General features: G+C 44.0%; 1 protein-coding gene across 3 annotated transcripts in view; it reads right to left on the bottom strand.

The window, feature by feature from the left end:
• ASTN2 (astrotactin 2) overlaps positions 1–15,992 on the bottom strand; it is a 700,161-nt gene that overhangs the window by 393,517 nt on the left and 290,652 nt on the right. For all 3 annotated transcript variants that reach the window (XM_045579858.1, XM_036432815.2, XM_036432814.2), the window contains one exon: positions 1,851–2,018. In XM_045579858.1, the coding sequence (XP_045435814.1) occupies positions 1,851–2,018 (168 nt within the window). The remainder of the gene's footprint in view (positions 1–1,850; positions 2,019–15,992) is intronic.

Below are 15,992 nucleotides of genomic sequence, written 5' to 3' on the forward strand. Positions count from 1 at the left end.
AGCAGCCAGAGCAATGCCACTGAATATAGGTTAGAAGACCCATCTTGTTGAAGCAGGTTAGGCCATGTGGTTCCTATGCTCAGAATCCTCCAGTGACTTATCATCTCAGAGTAAAACCCAAAGTCCTTATCATTCTATCAAGCCAACTAAATCTCCCCTCCACAGCCTTCCTCTTCTCAAGTCTGCCTCCAGCCCCCTCCCGACTCCCTTCCAGTCACGGGAGGAGTGGGGGTCCTCCTGCTAGTGCTGAACCAGGGCACCCCCCTGGGCTCCTGCCACAGGGCACTGGCCCTTCCTTGTCCCCCCACCTGGAACCACCTCTCTCCCCACCCCCCCGAAAGTGCCTGCTCAAATGTCCCCTTCTCAGAGAAGCCTGTCCTGACCCTGTCTAGGTAATAACAATGCTGCTTCCACTCCCACCCAGCTTAGCACTAGCTGTGCTCTGTGCTCTTCCAGCACTGACCACCACCTGACAAGCTGTATGTATATTCACATGCTTGTGTATTAAGATGAAATCTTTCTTTTTCTTCTTTTTAAACATATTTCCTTCTTTTTAAATATATTTTTATTGTTGATAATATTATAAGCTATGCATATAACTTCTCTGGTTTATCTCTTCTGGCCCCTGAACCCCTCAGCACAATGATGGAAATTTTCTATACCCGAGTTGTCTAAGAGGTAGCCACTAGTCACCCATAGCTATGGAGCACCTAAAATGTGACTTGAGACCTGAATATTTACTTTTGCTTAATTCTAATTAAGTTACAATTCAGCAGCCACATATGGCTAACGGCTGCTATGTCAGACACTGAAGATGTAATATCTCCCTAGAATTTCAGTCTGATCAGGGCAGAGGTTTTGCCTATTTTGTTCACTGCTGTGTCCCCAATGCCTAGAGAAATGCCCGGCTGTTCAGTAAATACCTGTTGAGCGGGTGAACACAGTATTTATTAGGAGCTTCCAGGCATTAGCTCATTCCATCTGAACAACAGGTGTGCAGGGCAGACAGTGTGTTCATTCTGTGATGCCGAAGAACACCAGGTAGTCTGTACCCCGTGACCAACATCTCCCCATTAATGATGAGCTCAATCCTGGGTACCTAATGTACAGCACAGTGAATATAATGAACAACACCCTATTATACATCTGAAAGGTAGTGAGATCTTACATGTCAGCATCATAAAATATGATATGTGAGATGATGGAGGTGTTAATTTCATCATGGTAATTATTTCATACTATGTACGTGCATTCAACCATCACACTGTACATCTTAAACTTACATAACTCAAGGATATCGCAATGAAGCTGGAGAAATGATAGGGAGACTACACTGCTAGCCAGAGGTAGACATAATCGAAGCTCAGGGATCAATGTCAATGTCAATGTCAATGTGCGATGACATTCAGACACTGCTTTGATAGAGCTGGACTACAGAGTCTCTGAGATTCTGTGGTTTCCTTAGAACTTTCTCCCTTTTCAGCCAATGGCAGCACATACTTTAAGCACCGATTGGATTGAATCTTTACATCACATGTGTCAAACACAAGGCCCGCGGGCCAAATCCATCCCGCCAGGCCTGGCAATGTGGCCCGCACCGCGCTGTCATCACTGCACTCCGCTGCGTTTCCATCACAATGATAGTTTATGACTGTTCAGTAAACCATTCAGCCCGCGATTTAGGCTGGATTTTAGATTTTGGCCCCTTCTCTGATTGAGTTCGACACCCCTACTTTACATAAAGACCCTTGTCAATCCCTCAGAGGCCATGATACTTAGGTAGAAGAAGGGCAGTTCACCCTCCAGCCCAGACCCTCTCTTCCTCTTCCCCAGCCCCGCCCATGGCTCACCAGTTTCCGGGTCGCAGAGCTGCTCACAGGCATCTGTCGTCCTCTGTCCGCAGAGGTCCCTCACCCATGGGGAAGTGGCGTTGACCTGGTAATACAGGGACAGCTTGGCTGGGTTTAGCCAGTCGGAGATGTCCAGGTAACTCCCTTCGCTCACCACAAAGCTGCTTCCTGCGGGCAAACAGAGAAAGACAGCTACTTTCTCCCTGATTTTAGGTACAGGTGTGTGTCTAACTGCTGATGCTGCCACCAGGAACACAGATAGTACATATAAGTCACACAATCCCCGCCCCCCCCATACACACACCCAAAGTCACCTGTTCTCACTGTCTGCATGCATGTACACAGTCTACACGCATTTACAATGTGCCCTCATGGTATCAGCAGCCAGTGGAGACAAAGAGAAGTGAGGCATGAGAAACAGTTCAACTTAATGATTAAGTCAGGCCCTGTGACTGAGCGAGACCTGGGTTCAAACCCTGAGCTCACCCTGGCCAGTCACTGATTTTGGGTGAGTCACTCAATGCCTCTAGGCCTTGTTTCCCTTGCCTGTCAATGGGACTTACCTCAGAAGGTTACTGTGAGAATGAAATAAAATAATGCAGATAAAGTGCTGAGCCAGTAGCTGACTTGTCCTAGTGAAGAATGATGCAATATTAAAATCGAAAAGACAAAGAAAGTCCCTGTCAACCTAGCCACGTCCTCTGGAACAGGGTTCACTGCTGTCCACTGGGGCCAGGTGGGAGAGACCAGTTGAGCGAAAGGGAAAGAGCATAGCTTCTAGGCATGGCTTTCGTTGTTGTTGTTTGTTTGTTTCTCTATTAGAGAGAGAAAATCAAAGAAATCTCCAGCACCTCTAAAAAAAGCAACACCTGTGCAGCAGAAACACCTCAATGCTGGGAAACAACGGGGAGGAGGAGTTTGGGGTGAACTGGGCACTGCAGGTTCTATTGAAAGGGACCAACTGCACCCCAGCTCAGCCAGCTCTGGCCAAGTGGGGGGAAAGGCGAGCGAGCAGATCTTCAGTTTATTCAGGAGAGACTCAAAATTCAGAATTTTATGGTAACCAACCAATGTTTAAACAATGGCTTAAATTTGTTATTGGCTGAAACCGGTTTGGCTCAGTGGACAGAGTGTCAATCTGCAAACAGAAGGGTCCTGGGTTTGATTCCCATCAAGGGCATGTACCTTGGTTGCGAGCACATCTCCAGTAGGGGGTGTGCAAGAGGCAGCTGATGGATGACTCTCATGAATGTTCTAACTCTCTATCTCTCTTCCTTCCTCTCTGTAAAAAAGTCAATAAAATTATATTTAAAAAAAATTTGTTATTGAAAGCAATTGATGCTCTAAAATGTTCCTCTTTAACACACACACACACACACACATATGCACAGATACATATATGCATGTGTGTTTGTGTATGCACATGTATATGGATTACGTACATATATTCTTTGTGGGGCAAGGAACATACATCCATCAGGATGGCTGCATATAGAGTGTAAGTGGTGGTGCCTGTATTTTGCAGTATACCAAAGGTAACATTTTACAGGGGGAAACAAAGGTTCAGATAGAACCAGACTGCACCAAGTGGATTTGGAGAGCTGTTCTAGATTCATGCAGATCTAGGGATCCCAGCAGCAGGAGACACTAAATAGTTTCATAAGGAACATGACTCAGCTTCTCTCCCTACATTTTTTTCTCTCTCCCTCACTCTCTACCAACAAAATCTTTCCATGTATACAATGCAAATTTCCAAAGAAAGGATTAAGGTAATACCGTGTTTCCCCGAAAATAAGACCTAGCGCATGGAAAGATAAGACATCCCCTGAAAATAAGACCTAGTGCAACTTTGGGAGAAAAAATTAATATAAGACACTGTCTTATTTTCAGGGAAACAGGGTAGCTATCAGATGGGTTTGAGAGCCTCTTCTCTGCCTGGTCATATCAGACCCTGCTTATTGACCAATGGTTGGGCTCCTCTCAGCTCTGGGGCCCTGCTATGGTCCAATGGGGAAGAGCCAGAGGCGGGATCACATCAGACCTTACCTGGCTGCCCTGAGGATCTAAGATGCCCAGAGAAGAGTAAGTATATGGCAGGCAATGTTATCTTTTCTAAGCCACACAAACATCGTGGCTGATATCATCCCATAGAATAAGCACAGTAGACAATAGGATTTGGGGTGAGGATGAAAGAGGAGTCTATGGGAAAAGCAAAAGGAGTAGATAGCATCAGGCTCCGAGATAAGAAAATGGCCGTATTTGAAGTTGGCCTTAAAATCTTTGGCAGCTGAACAGAAAAGAAGAAGTCTGCTGGATCCCATATTTCAAATCTCTGGCAAGGGAAGATATGCAAATCTATCCGCAAAGCCGTATTTTCCCCTTTGGAACTGAGCCCAAGCCGAAACATGGCACATGGGTCCTTATGTGAGGCACCAAACATCACTATCGTCTACAGATTTTTCTTTTGAAAAGCACAGTCGTGCTGTTTAAAAGGATAATCTTTGTATTTATTCTCACTAAAGACTGAGGGATGGATATTGAATTCTGTCCCAGGGCTGCATTTGGCTAATCCCACCACTTCAGGAAAGCTACGGTGCAGGGATAAAGAAAAAGGAGTCAGCAAGACGTGCATTCAGATCTTCTTCCTGCTGTTCACAGCTCTGCAAACTTGGGCAAGAAAACAAACCCTCAGTCATCTCATATGCAAGTGTGAATTGTGACTACCTCTGCACAGGGTTAACAGAAAGATTAAGTGAGACAATGTGATTCTCTCAGGTCCGATTCCCCAGGAACCAGACTCAAAGGCAGAGTCTGGCATACAGGAGGCTGTGAAGATACACCCTTGTAAAGGGGTGAGCAAAGTGGGATTGGACAAAAGAGAGAAGTCAACTTGTCAAACCGCTACAGCCAAGACTTCAGCTCATCTTCTAGGGAGCCTGGAGCTGGGGCGGTCCTTCAGAGCTTTTCCAAATCAGGACAAGGACATCAGGTCATTGTGCCCCAGCATTAACCAATCATAGGCTGTGGGCTATTCCTGGGGAAGAGACGTAAACTTGGGTAAAGTGGTCCCTTTCAATGGATGGCATTCCTCCAAGACAGACTTGGAGCAAGTAGTCAGCCACCAACAATCCTGGCAGCTGGGAAAAAGAGTGCCTACGTTCTAACGAGAGATGTGGACAAAGCAAATCTCCATACAATATGCACAATATGTGAAGTCCCTGGCACACAGTGAAATCTCAACTCACAGGAGCTATTTTGATGACTATTTGGATTTCTTACAAATTGGGAAGCTCTGAATGCAGTACCAGTGAATAGATCTCTCTCAAATCTGAGGAATGAGAGTCTCTTTGGAAGGGGCTAACTCAAACGCAGGTTATCCTGGACTTCTTCAGAGAGTTATTCTTACAAGGTCTATGGTTGCTTTAATGGGAGAAGGGAGTCACTATCCTTGGAACACCCTCTCTGCTCCAGTCCCTAAGGTGAATGTGTTACGCATTCTGCTTTCTAGTCCTTATGAGAGCCTTGCAAGATAAATATCTCCCCATATTACAAATGACAACAGGGGGTTCAGAGAGCAATGGTTTTAGCCAAATTTGTACAAAAAGCAAGTGGCCATGCTGGGACTCGCCCATTCTTCCAGGGTATCATGAGAATCAGGGGCTTTGGTTGGATTCTCTGGCCCTCTGTGGTCCTCCCACCCTCTCTGCATCCCCCATCAGTGTGCATCCTGTCGCGTGGGAGGGCTTTTGCTTTCTCTGATAGACTATGATTTCCTACAGGAACAAGGTCATGAGTTATTCATGAGCCCTTATCAATCAAGCCCTCAGTAAAATGGCTGGCACATACTGGAAGTTTACTGAGTGTCTGCGGAGTGAATTAATGAAACCAAAGTTCCACGCTTGACTGGAGGGAACTTCAACTCCCTCTATCATGGGATTGTGAGGCAGGAATGCCTCCAACACTGATCTCAAAGTTTAAGTCTTTCCATCCTGTGAGAGCCAGAATACAAAATCAGCCTTTCAGAGCCTCCCTGGTTCCAACCCCAAACTTGACCTTCACTATCATGCATCCTGAGCTCTGGTTTTCCCCAAGGGCTTGTGATGTGGGTGGTTAAGGTGGAGATGCAGTGGGACTCAGTGTGACAAGGCCAGGCCACATGGCATAGAGACAGCACATCAGGTAGTGAAAGGAGGTAACTGCAAATGCAGTCATCAAGGCTTAATTCATGTGTCCATGTAACCATTTACTAAACACCTCTTGCATAGGAATAGACAGAGAGAATGAGAAATAGTCATGATCCATCAAGAACATTATGGCCTACCATGATGGGCATTCATGGCTATAATACAACCTTGGGTGTGGTAAGAACTGCCTGAAAAGAATGGGCTTGTCTTGGATCTAAGAGAAGGAAAAAGGGGTGTCGGAGACCACTTTGAAATACTGGTCTTTAAGCCAGACACTGAAGGACATGAAGAAGTATGATGAGTGAGGCAAAGTTGAGGTGACATTGATAAACCTTCTGAGTTGGTTCATACTGTTCTTAATCGCTCTAATACTTAGACAGTATTATGCTCAACCTGTAGCTATGTATGCCATGTTATAGATTCACTCATTCACTCATGCATATATTCTTCATTTAACAAAAAGAAGACCTACTATGTGCCAGTTCCTGTCCCAGGATCTGGATGTGTGTCCACTGAGAACCTGAAGTTCAAGAAGGGAGTTTGAGATGCCAAATCTAAGGCAAAACACAAGTGCTTTTTGCGCCCCCTTTCTTACTCTCTCATCTAGAATGCACATTTTTTGAAGGTAAAGACCATGAACACAAATGCATCATTCAATGGGTCTCATACTTCTCTAGTTTTCCATTGGAACCCTGTTTTATTTTCTTGGCTTTAGATAAAAAGTGCCCTGCTTTTTCTGGGTGCTCAGATTCTTCTCTGTGCTCAAATCAATCTCCCCAGAGAGTAGACTCTGGAATGAAACTTTGCCAAAATCTCAACTTCAAAATGTCATGTTTCCTCATTTTTAAATGTATATATATATATGTTCTTCCCCATGGGCTTGTAGGAATATACATCATCTAATTAGGCAAATGGGTTTTCAGTTCAGCCCAATCATTTCCTTATCTACATCTGAAGCTCGGCATTGCTCAGGGGACTGCGCGGGCACGGAGGTCCTCATTAGCTCTGATCTCCAATTACACTGATTATAAGCCTGCTTCTCTGATTGTGCAGCACCGCTCAGGAGTGAGCTGGGAGCTCAGGCCACTCTGTAGTGTTCTATGAAACCCAGAGGCACATCAGTCCCCAAAGAAACAGAAGGTTACAGTGAGAACTAAAAATACTACGGATGGAGGTATCACCAGCTAAGACTGCCTGGAGAGCCAGATGGCAGGCACAGAGCTCCTTCATTATATCTTGGATCATGACACAGACCCATGTGGACTATGGACAGAAGGTTTCAAAAAGGTCTCTGGACACAGAGCTGAATGGGGAAGCAAAGGGGTGAAAGGTTACATTCATGGCTAAAAAATGCTTTTCACTGATGAAGCTCAGGGAACTGTTCTTGCCCAAAGTACTTCTCCCTCTTTTCCTTCTCTCTTTCTCTGGATGCTAAATAAATATTTCCTGTCTTCTGTTACATTGTGTCCCCCAGAACCCATCAATCAGTGCTTTAACCTGGGAGAAATGTCATTCCAGGGGACAGGGTGAAAAACAAACTGTGACGATGCAGAAACGAGGAGCCCATCTACCTCCCATCCCATACACCAAGGACAATATTCCTTCCTCTCTCCCTGGTGCACAGAACCCTAGGTCAGGCTTGAGTATATCCCACCACATGCTATCAACTGGGAGCTATTGAAGGAGTGAGCACCTGACCTCTGCAAACATGTTGGAGAAGCTAGAGTGTGAGGGTTTGTGAGTGGGCAGACGCTACCTGGATGGCTGGGCATGCTCAGTATCCAGAGCAGGGGTGGGGAACCTTTTTACTGCCAAGGGCCATTTTGACGTTAACAACATCATTTACAAGCCACACAAAATTATCAGCTTAATTTATTGCTATATTGGATCAAACATTTAATTATCTCACTCATAATGTCTTGGCAGGGCCAGACCAAATGCTTTTGTGGACTTATGTGGCCCGAGGGCCAGATGTTCCCCACCCCTGCTCTAGCATCATGGGGTGGAGTGTCTCTGAGTCATCAGACACTTACCTTTGTGCCTTCACCTCCTGATCTACTTCCAGCTCTCTTCCCTTCTGCCATTTTCTTTGCCTTTTCCCTGGATCAACGTCAACCTATTCCTCTGTACTGTTTCTGCCTGGTAAAAACTGACTTGTGCCCACCCCAAAATTCATGTGTTGAAGTCCTTACCTCTAGGACCTCAGGATGTGCTGCATTTGGAAATAGGATCTTTCACGAGGTAAACGAGGTTAAGTGAATTATCATGGTGTTTCTACTCTAATATGACAGATGCCCTTATAATAAAGATAAATTAGGGTGCAGACACATAGAGGAAAGACCATGTGCAGGCACACAGGGAGACGCCAATCCTCTGCAAGTCCAGGAAGGAGGTCCTCAGAAGAAATAAGACCTGCCAACACCTTGATTTTGAACGTCCAGCCTCCAGAACTGCCAGGAGATAGATTTCTGTTGGGTAAGCCTCCCAGTGTGTGATACTTTTTTATGACAGCTCTAGCGCATCAATATGCCACTTGTCTTATTGGACAGCTATCTCTTACCCCTGCCATTGCTTCCATTTATTAACCTTTATTTGTGTCAAGGATCCCCAGGGGTCACCTCTTTGAATAAAGTTTCCAAATGTAGAAAACGTAATGGGTAGTATCTGAACCAATAACTGAAATACAGTTCTACATGGATCCCTCAGGGCTCCATGGAGCCCAGGATAAAAATGCTAGTCTGAGCTAAGCTATTTCCATCCATCCCACAGGTGACCAATCTGCAGAATGACCTGGTTCTAAACCTGTCCAGCACCCCTGGATGCGAGAGGGCGTGACAGCAAGTTCATGATGAATATGCAGTCCTGGTAAAGTGTGTGACTGAGATGCCAATGACAAAGAGAGAAGACTAAGAAAACACGGAGCCATTCCAGGGGCCATCTTAAAGAGGGTCAACTTCTTTCTTTTCATTCATTACATGGAAACAGTTTAAAAAAAACACACAAAAACTCTAAAGCATAGATCAGAATTTTAATTTTTAAGTAAGTTAGAAAACTTTGAGTTCCTCTCACCCAGAGTTTCTCAACCTTTTTTCTTTTCAACTAGGGAGTCTTTTTAGACTTTTTTTTTCTTCAATCACCTGCCACCCATAAATATAATGTATATACATTCATGTACATTTTGCTGTACATAAAAAGAGTATAGTGCTTGTACCCCCCACCCTAAGTCAATTTTCATGTCTTTTAAGTATTGTTGTCCACACTGAGAATGAATGCTCTAGTGAGAGATAATCAGAGGGTAAAGGAAGGAGAGGGATGTGTTTAGTGAAATAACTAAACTAGAACCCCTGGGATTAGTGAAATAACTAAACTAGAACCTAGACTTTCTGACCCCTGACCTCTTAATGCTGAGAGGGAGATGAAGGTCAGGTGAACTGACTTTCCCAAGGCAACAGGGCTGGACTAGAAGTCAAGCCCAGTGACTTCCAGCCCAGGGCTCATCCCAGGATTTCAGGCTGATAAACAAGAACAGATCCCGAGCCTGGATGGTGTTGCTCAGTGGTTGAGCCTCAAGCTATGAACCAGGAGGTCATGAGGAGAAGGGGTTGGCGGGAGGCAGATGATCAATGATTCTCTCTCATCATTGATGTTTCCATCTCTCTCTCCCTCTTTGAAATCAATAAAAAAATTTTTTTTTGAAAAAAAAGAATAGATCCTAAAAGAAATGTGAGCCGCCGGGAAGCTAGAGCTCCCTCACTGGGAGTGTGACATGGTAACACCCTTGAGAGGCCCAGGGCATGGAACATGAGGAACTCATCACTAAGGATCCCTACAACAGAAGACTGGAGAGAGGGACAGGCCACCAGATTTTTAAATGTTCTGTATTAGAAAATTAGTGACTTGCAAATGAAGCTGTACAGAAGCTCATTTCTTCTCCCCAAAAGGAGGTTTCCCTAGAGAGCCAGGCCCACATCTCCTGCAGGCCATGTAGGCAATTGTTATGTTTCTACCATTTCCTGTCACCCCACCTCAAACCATGATCAAAGAGGGACTACAACCCACTGCCGCAGAACTCCCCACGCCTTTACCTATCCCTGATCCTGCTTCAAAGTTCCGTGAGGGGTGTTTGAGTCTAGTCAAAAGAGGTTTGAAGTATTAAAATTTCAAAAAATTATTTTTCTCCTCAGGAATATAACAATGTGGTAGCAAGGTAGGCAGCAAGGTGGGGGGTGGGGTGGAGTGGAGGGAAAGAACAAAGTCCTGAAATGTTTCTCATTCTAATTTAAGTGTGGTTAATGGAAGGCATCCAGATTTTTTTTTTTTTTTTAACTTTCTTCATTACTTCATTGGGAACTTATGCATCAGGCCCAATTTCACTGTTGGATTTTCTTTTGATCAAAAAGCAGTAATTTTTTGTTGTTGTTAATCTTCACCAGAGGATATTTTCCATTAATTTTTATTTTAGAGAAAGTGGAAGGGATGGGGAAAGACAGAGAGGGGGAGAAACACATCAACTGGTTGCCTCCCACACATGTCCAGACTGGGGCTTGGGTAACAGCCTGCAACTGATGATGTGCCCTTGACCAAAATCTAACCCACAGCCCTTTAGTCCATGGGCCAATGCTCTATCCACTGAGCTAAACTGGCCAGGGCAAAGATAAGTAATTCTTTTATATATATATATTATTGATTTTACACAGAGAGGAATTGGGAGGTATAGAGAGTTAGAAACATCGATGAGCGAGAAACATCGACCAGCTGCCTCTTGCACCTCCCCACTGGGGATGTGCCCGCAACCAAGGTACGTGCCCCTGACTGGAATCGAACCCGGAACCTTTCATTCCGCAGACCGACACTCTATCCACTGAGCCAAACTGGTTTCGGCAGATCAGTAATTCTTGAATGAACACAGTGGACAGCTGCCCCCATACCTCAGAGGTCCTTTAGCCTGACTGGCTAAGAGTGAAAAACTTTCCTCTCTGTCTGCTGCCAAGTGAGACATGGGCTTAGATGGGAGGTAGTAAGCCGGATTCTGGAATTACATAAGCCTGGATTAGATCCCAGTCTAATCACCGAGGGTCCCTGTGACCCTGAAACGAATCACTTGACCTTGGCAAGCCTCCTCCATTTCCTTATCTGCACAATGGGAATAATTCAGAGATACTATAATGTTAAATAAAATGCATGGGATTGCCTACAGACAGAGCCGTGCCTGGCTAAGGCTGGTGTGTTCCAAGGGACACTATTTCAGGGGACAAAATTTACACAGCATTCCACGTATCATTGTACATATAGCCATATACCTCCTCTATGTTACTGTGTATTCCATACATGTATATTCATTTGGATAATTGTGTGCATCTATGTATGTATAGATGCATACATATATGTACACATAAGCTCAGATAGTTCTATGAATAATTGTATTCAATGTGACTAGTGCCTTCTAGAATTGTACAACATGGTGATCCTACCTGGGACACAGTAAGACAACAGGCCCATTTAAAGAAACACAAACCCCAAAGCTACCATCCCCCTGCCTAACCCAGTATGCTCAGTTCTCCTATGCTGGCTCACAGCTTATCCCAGTAGCATCTCCTGTCACATCAACTTCACAAGGTCCTAGGTGAGTGGCTCAGGGCAGGGATGAGGGATACTACTTTAAGATGTGCTGCGGGCGTGAGACAGCACTGTAGAGGCCCTAGCAGAATGCCTGGCGCATGAGTGTGTAAGAGCAAGCACAATGTGTGGCTAAGAAAGGACTGACTGACGGTGCTAACATATGAATGAACGCACTGTGTCTTTCCAGATCCACCAACTAAACTGAGTCTCCTGCCTTGTTCCTGCTTCTCTGGGTCCACCCTCTTCTATAAAACATACACTGATTTTTACCTTTCTAAAATATCTGCACAAACATCAGGCAAAGCCAGCTCACAATGGCGAGCCTTGAGAATAAACCATTAGCAATGCCTCCCGGATCTGTTTTATGAATTCATTATGGGTTATCAATGGACCAAATTAGGCCCAGGCACCAGCCTGCTTCTTGTGTCTCTCATTGTCAGTGTATGTATGTGTGTGTACATGTGTGTGTGTGTGTGTGTGTGTGTGTGTGTTCCTTTCTCTCTAGCCTCCTATTCTCTTTTGTCCAGAAAAAAATTAGGTGGGGGAAAACAGACCTTGGCACCGGCAAACCTGGATTCAAAAAGCGCCCTTCCCACTTATTATATCTGAATGACCTTGAGAAATGCTTACTATTTCTTTTCTCTGCTTCCCCATTTAAAAGAGAATGAATACCACTTAATTTGCTGCATTTGCATTGAAGATTTTTTTTTAATTACATTTACTGGGGGTGACACTAGTCAAGTGCATTGAATATGAAAGGTGACTGGGTGAGCGCCTGGCTTATTGGATGTACTGGCCAAATGGGTATTTTTCTTTTTATTGCTGCTATTAATCTAATTGACCCTAGAAATAATTCTGGAGGGCAGGTGTTACTTTTATCCCCATTTTATAGAAAAGGAAGTTCAGGAAGGTTAAAGGTGCATGTCTCAAATGGCTCAGCTGGGAAGTTGATTCCAAATAAGAACTCGGTCTGCCTGCCTCGGAGTGGGGTGTGTGTGTGTGTGTGTGTGTGTGTGTGTGTGTGTATGTGTGTGTGTTTAACGTGTGTCTATATTCCTCTCTAGTTACTTCTGTAAATACTCAGCTTCTCATGGTGGCCGAAACATAAATCAGACCATGGAAAGAGCGTGTGACACACAGAGAGAGAAATGGCAGGGAGAAGGTGACATAATATTGTAATTCAATACTTAATGTCTCCAAAGACATGCAATACATCCTCCTGACATTTCCAGAAGATATTTTCTGGAAACTGGACAATAATTCAAATTAATGCTAAGCCTAAATCTAATTGTTTTATGATGCTACCAAGGACTATGTGTGGCAAAGCTTCCAACAATCCGAGGTTTCAAGTTAGATTGATGGAATAGATTTCAATGCCTGGCGCAGATGAGAACAGCTGCCTAAATGTTATAATATTGGAACCTGGAGCAACGTAACAAAAGAGGTTCGCAGCTCAACCAAAGTGTAGTGTTTGCAGCAATCAGTCCTTCACCAGCCAAACCTACCATGCATTTTGGGAAAGGTAAGGAGAGAAGGATAAGATTTTTATTGAGGCCCAAATTAGGATGAATTTTTTTGTTCTGTTATCAGAGGGGTTAGTGGGGTATAGCTTGCAGACACCAGGCTCTGGAACTCCAATCCTGCCCCTTACAAGCTGATGGACTTCATGCCTATTACTTGACTTTGTGGGTTTTGGGGCTCCCCTTCAATATAGTGGGGATAATGCCTACCCCTCACTCCTGTGCACCAAGGCACATAAAGATGGCTGATGAGGAAAGCACACGACCCAGGAATATATAGGATCTTATCTCAGGTTTCAAACACACCAATAGCAAATCAGGATGTGGGTGTGTGTGTGTGTGTGTGTGTTGGCTTGAAGCAGGAAGTGTGGTAGTATCAATGAAATAATGTTCCTTGAAAATAAAATGGTATATGTGATAGAATATAATTTGGGTTCTGTTTTCAGTTCAATCTACCAGTATACAACATAATGTCAACTAAATTGGGAGATATACAGACCACTTAGTGTATATTTATGTTTGCTTTCATACTTGATTGATCTTTTTGGGGTGCTAAGTATATGAAAGAGCACAGAGGCTAAAACCCACACCATGATTTTGTGGATCCCAACCAAAGTCCACGTGTGATTTCACCATTTACACAATGGGAATGGGCAGTAGCAGAGGCCACATGAAAACCCAGACATAAATTAACAGGATTTTGCTTTTGCAAAGAACCTGCCAATGTTCTATATGTTTGTTGTTATTAAATTCGTTTAGTTGATTCTTTTTTGTTTTTTCTTTTTTTTTTTTTAGAGAAAGAGAGCTTCTTATAGTGTTTAAGAGCAGAAATATGGAGCCAGGCAGCCAGTATTTATGTTCTAACCCTGCCACAAACTAACCAAGTGATAATGATCCCAGGAAATGGGCCTTGGTTTCTCAGCTATAAAACTGTGGGTAATAATCTCAGCAATGTAGGAGGCAATGTATGTAAATTCAATTTCTGTTGTTTCAAATTACTCACTTTGAACGTAAATGAGGTAATATATAGAGAGTATTTAAAACTGTACCTGGCACATAATAAATGCTTAATAAGTGTTAGTTATTCTTAGACTATTTCTACCTACACATATGTGAGAATACTATTGTGTGAAATACAAGGGCATGCTGTCTCGTTCAAATATGATTTGGCAAAAACAACAAACACAATAACCGAGATTCCTGCTTAAACAACATATTAGCTTGGGATATAACAGGGTAAACAAAAGCTCCTTCTGTGACTCATTCCTGTTTTCTAATTGCCTGCTCCTGTGCTGGCCCTCAGCCAAGCGCCAGTCGTTAGCTACACTATGGACAGGTACACATAGATGTGTGCATATAGGAACGGGCACACACAGCGGCTGTTGCTTCTTGTGGCTGCAAAGAAATGACATTAAAAGTGAGTGATTTGAAACAAGTGAAGTTTAATTAAAAACAAAATTAAAAGTTGTTCCAAGCCCGATGCTTCAGCCAGCAAGACTCAGAGGAAATTAAGAAGAACTGCTAATAGCTGGATCCAATTCAAGAGCCTCTATGAAGAGAGTGAGGAACAAAGTCACATTCTCTTTAGATGAAACAATTAAAGATCTCTTCTGAGAAATACTCGCCAACAGTATCCCAGGGCCAACAGGAGTGTGATCTGCTGGTGGGTTGCTTCTCTGACTCTCTCATTTCCATGATGGGAAAGTGCCCTGAGATTCCCCCAAGTGGCATCTTCCATGGCAACAGAGAAGGACAGGGATTTTGAAAAACCAGACTTAAATGAGTGGAAGGTGGGGATGAATTCCTTAAAAAAAAAAAAAAAAAAAAAAAAAAAAAAAGATCGTCACTCACTGTCTGAAACTCTATCTTGCCTTTGAAATTTCAAATCATCAGGCTGCTAAGAAAATTCTAATCCCTCTCGAATTATAGACCTCAAATAACGAGTCAGCAAGTGTCAGCTGAGAATTGGGGACTGGGTGCCAGGGTGACTATATCATTTGGCCAGAGTGCAAAGGTGATGGGAGATGGTCAAAGATGATGCTAAAATATATTCTTGCTCTCACGTTCTACAATTTAGAAAATGTTGCCAAGCTGCCTACTATGCAATATGCCTGCACTGTGCTGGTCCCACACTCTTCCTCCTGCACCATTTAAAAAATATAGATACTTTTATTGATTTCAGAGAGAAAGGGAGAGGGAGAGAGAGATGGAAACATCTATGATAAGAGAATCACTGATCGGCTGACTCCTGCATCCTCACTGGGGATCAAGCCTACAACCCGGGCATGTGCCCTGAGTGGGAAGTGTACCGTGACATCCCAGTTCCTAGGTCAATGCTCAACCACTGAGCCACACCACCTGGGCCTCATCTGCCATTTTTAATTGACCCGATATTTCGGATGCGACACCAACTCTGACACTCCATTCAGGACTCGACTCTATGACAGATCCCCTGCCCAAAATGTTAATGCTGCATTTGAAATGGCCACACCTGAAGTCCTCCCACTCACAGGTCAATCAGCACCAGAATGGGGGCTGGGGACAGGCCACTTTCTCCATCCCCTATCCTGGCCCTAATACTGCAGCGAGACATCACCTGAAGTATTATTAGAATGGCTCCAGCTCTCAGGAGAGCTGCCATACAGAACACAGAGGCAGCCGGTACTAACAGTTTTCATCCAGGCAGGATTTGTAAAGGTCCTAACCCTGCATGTTCCTCAAAGTTGCTTGCATTTTTCTTTTCTTCTTTTTTTTCCCTACAAACACAGACAAGGCTCCTGCACTCAACAATGGAGTCTTCACAGTCAGTCTGGTTTGGA

This window comes from Pipistrellus kuhlii, unplaced genomic scaffold (genome assembly GCF_014108245.1).
Source record: "Pipistrellus kuhlii isolate mPipKuh1 unplaced genomic scaffold, mPipKuh1.p scaffold_m20_p_12, whole genome shotgun sequence".
NCBI lineage: Eukaryota > Metazoa > Chordata > Mammalia > Chiroptera > Vespertilionidae > Pipistrellus > Pipistrellus kuhlii.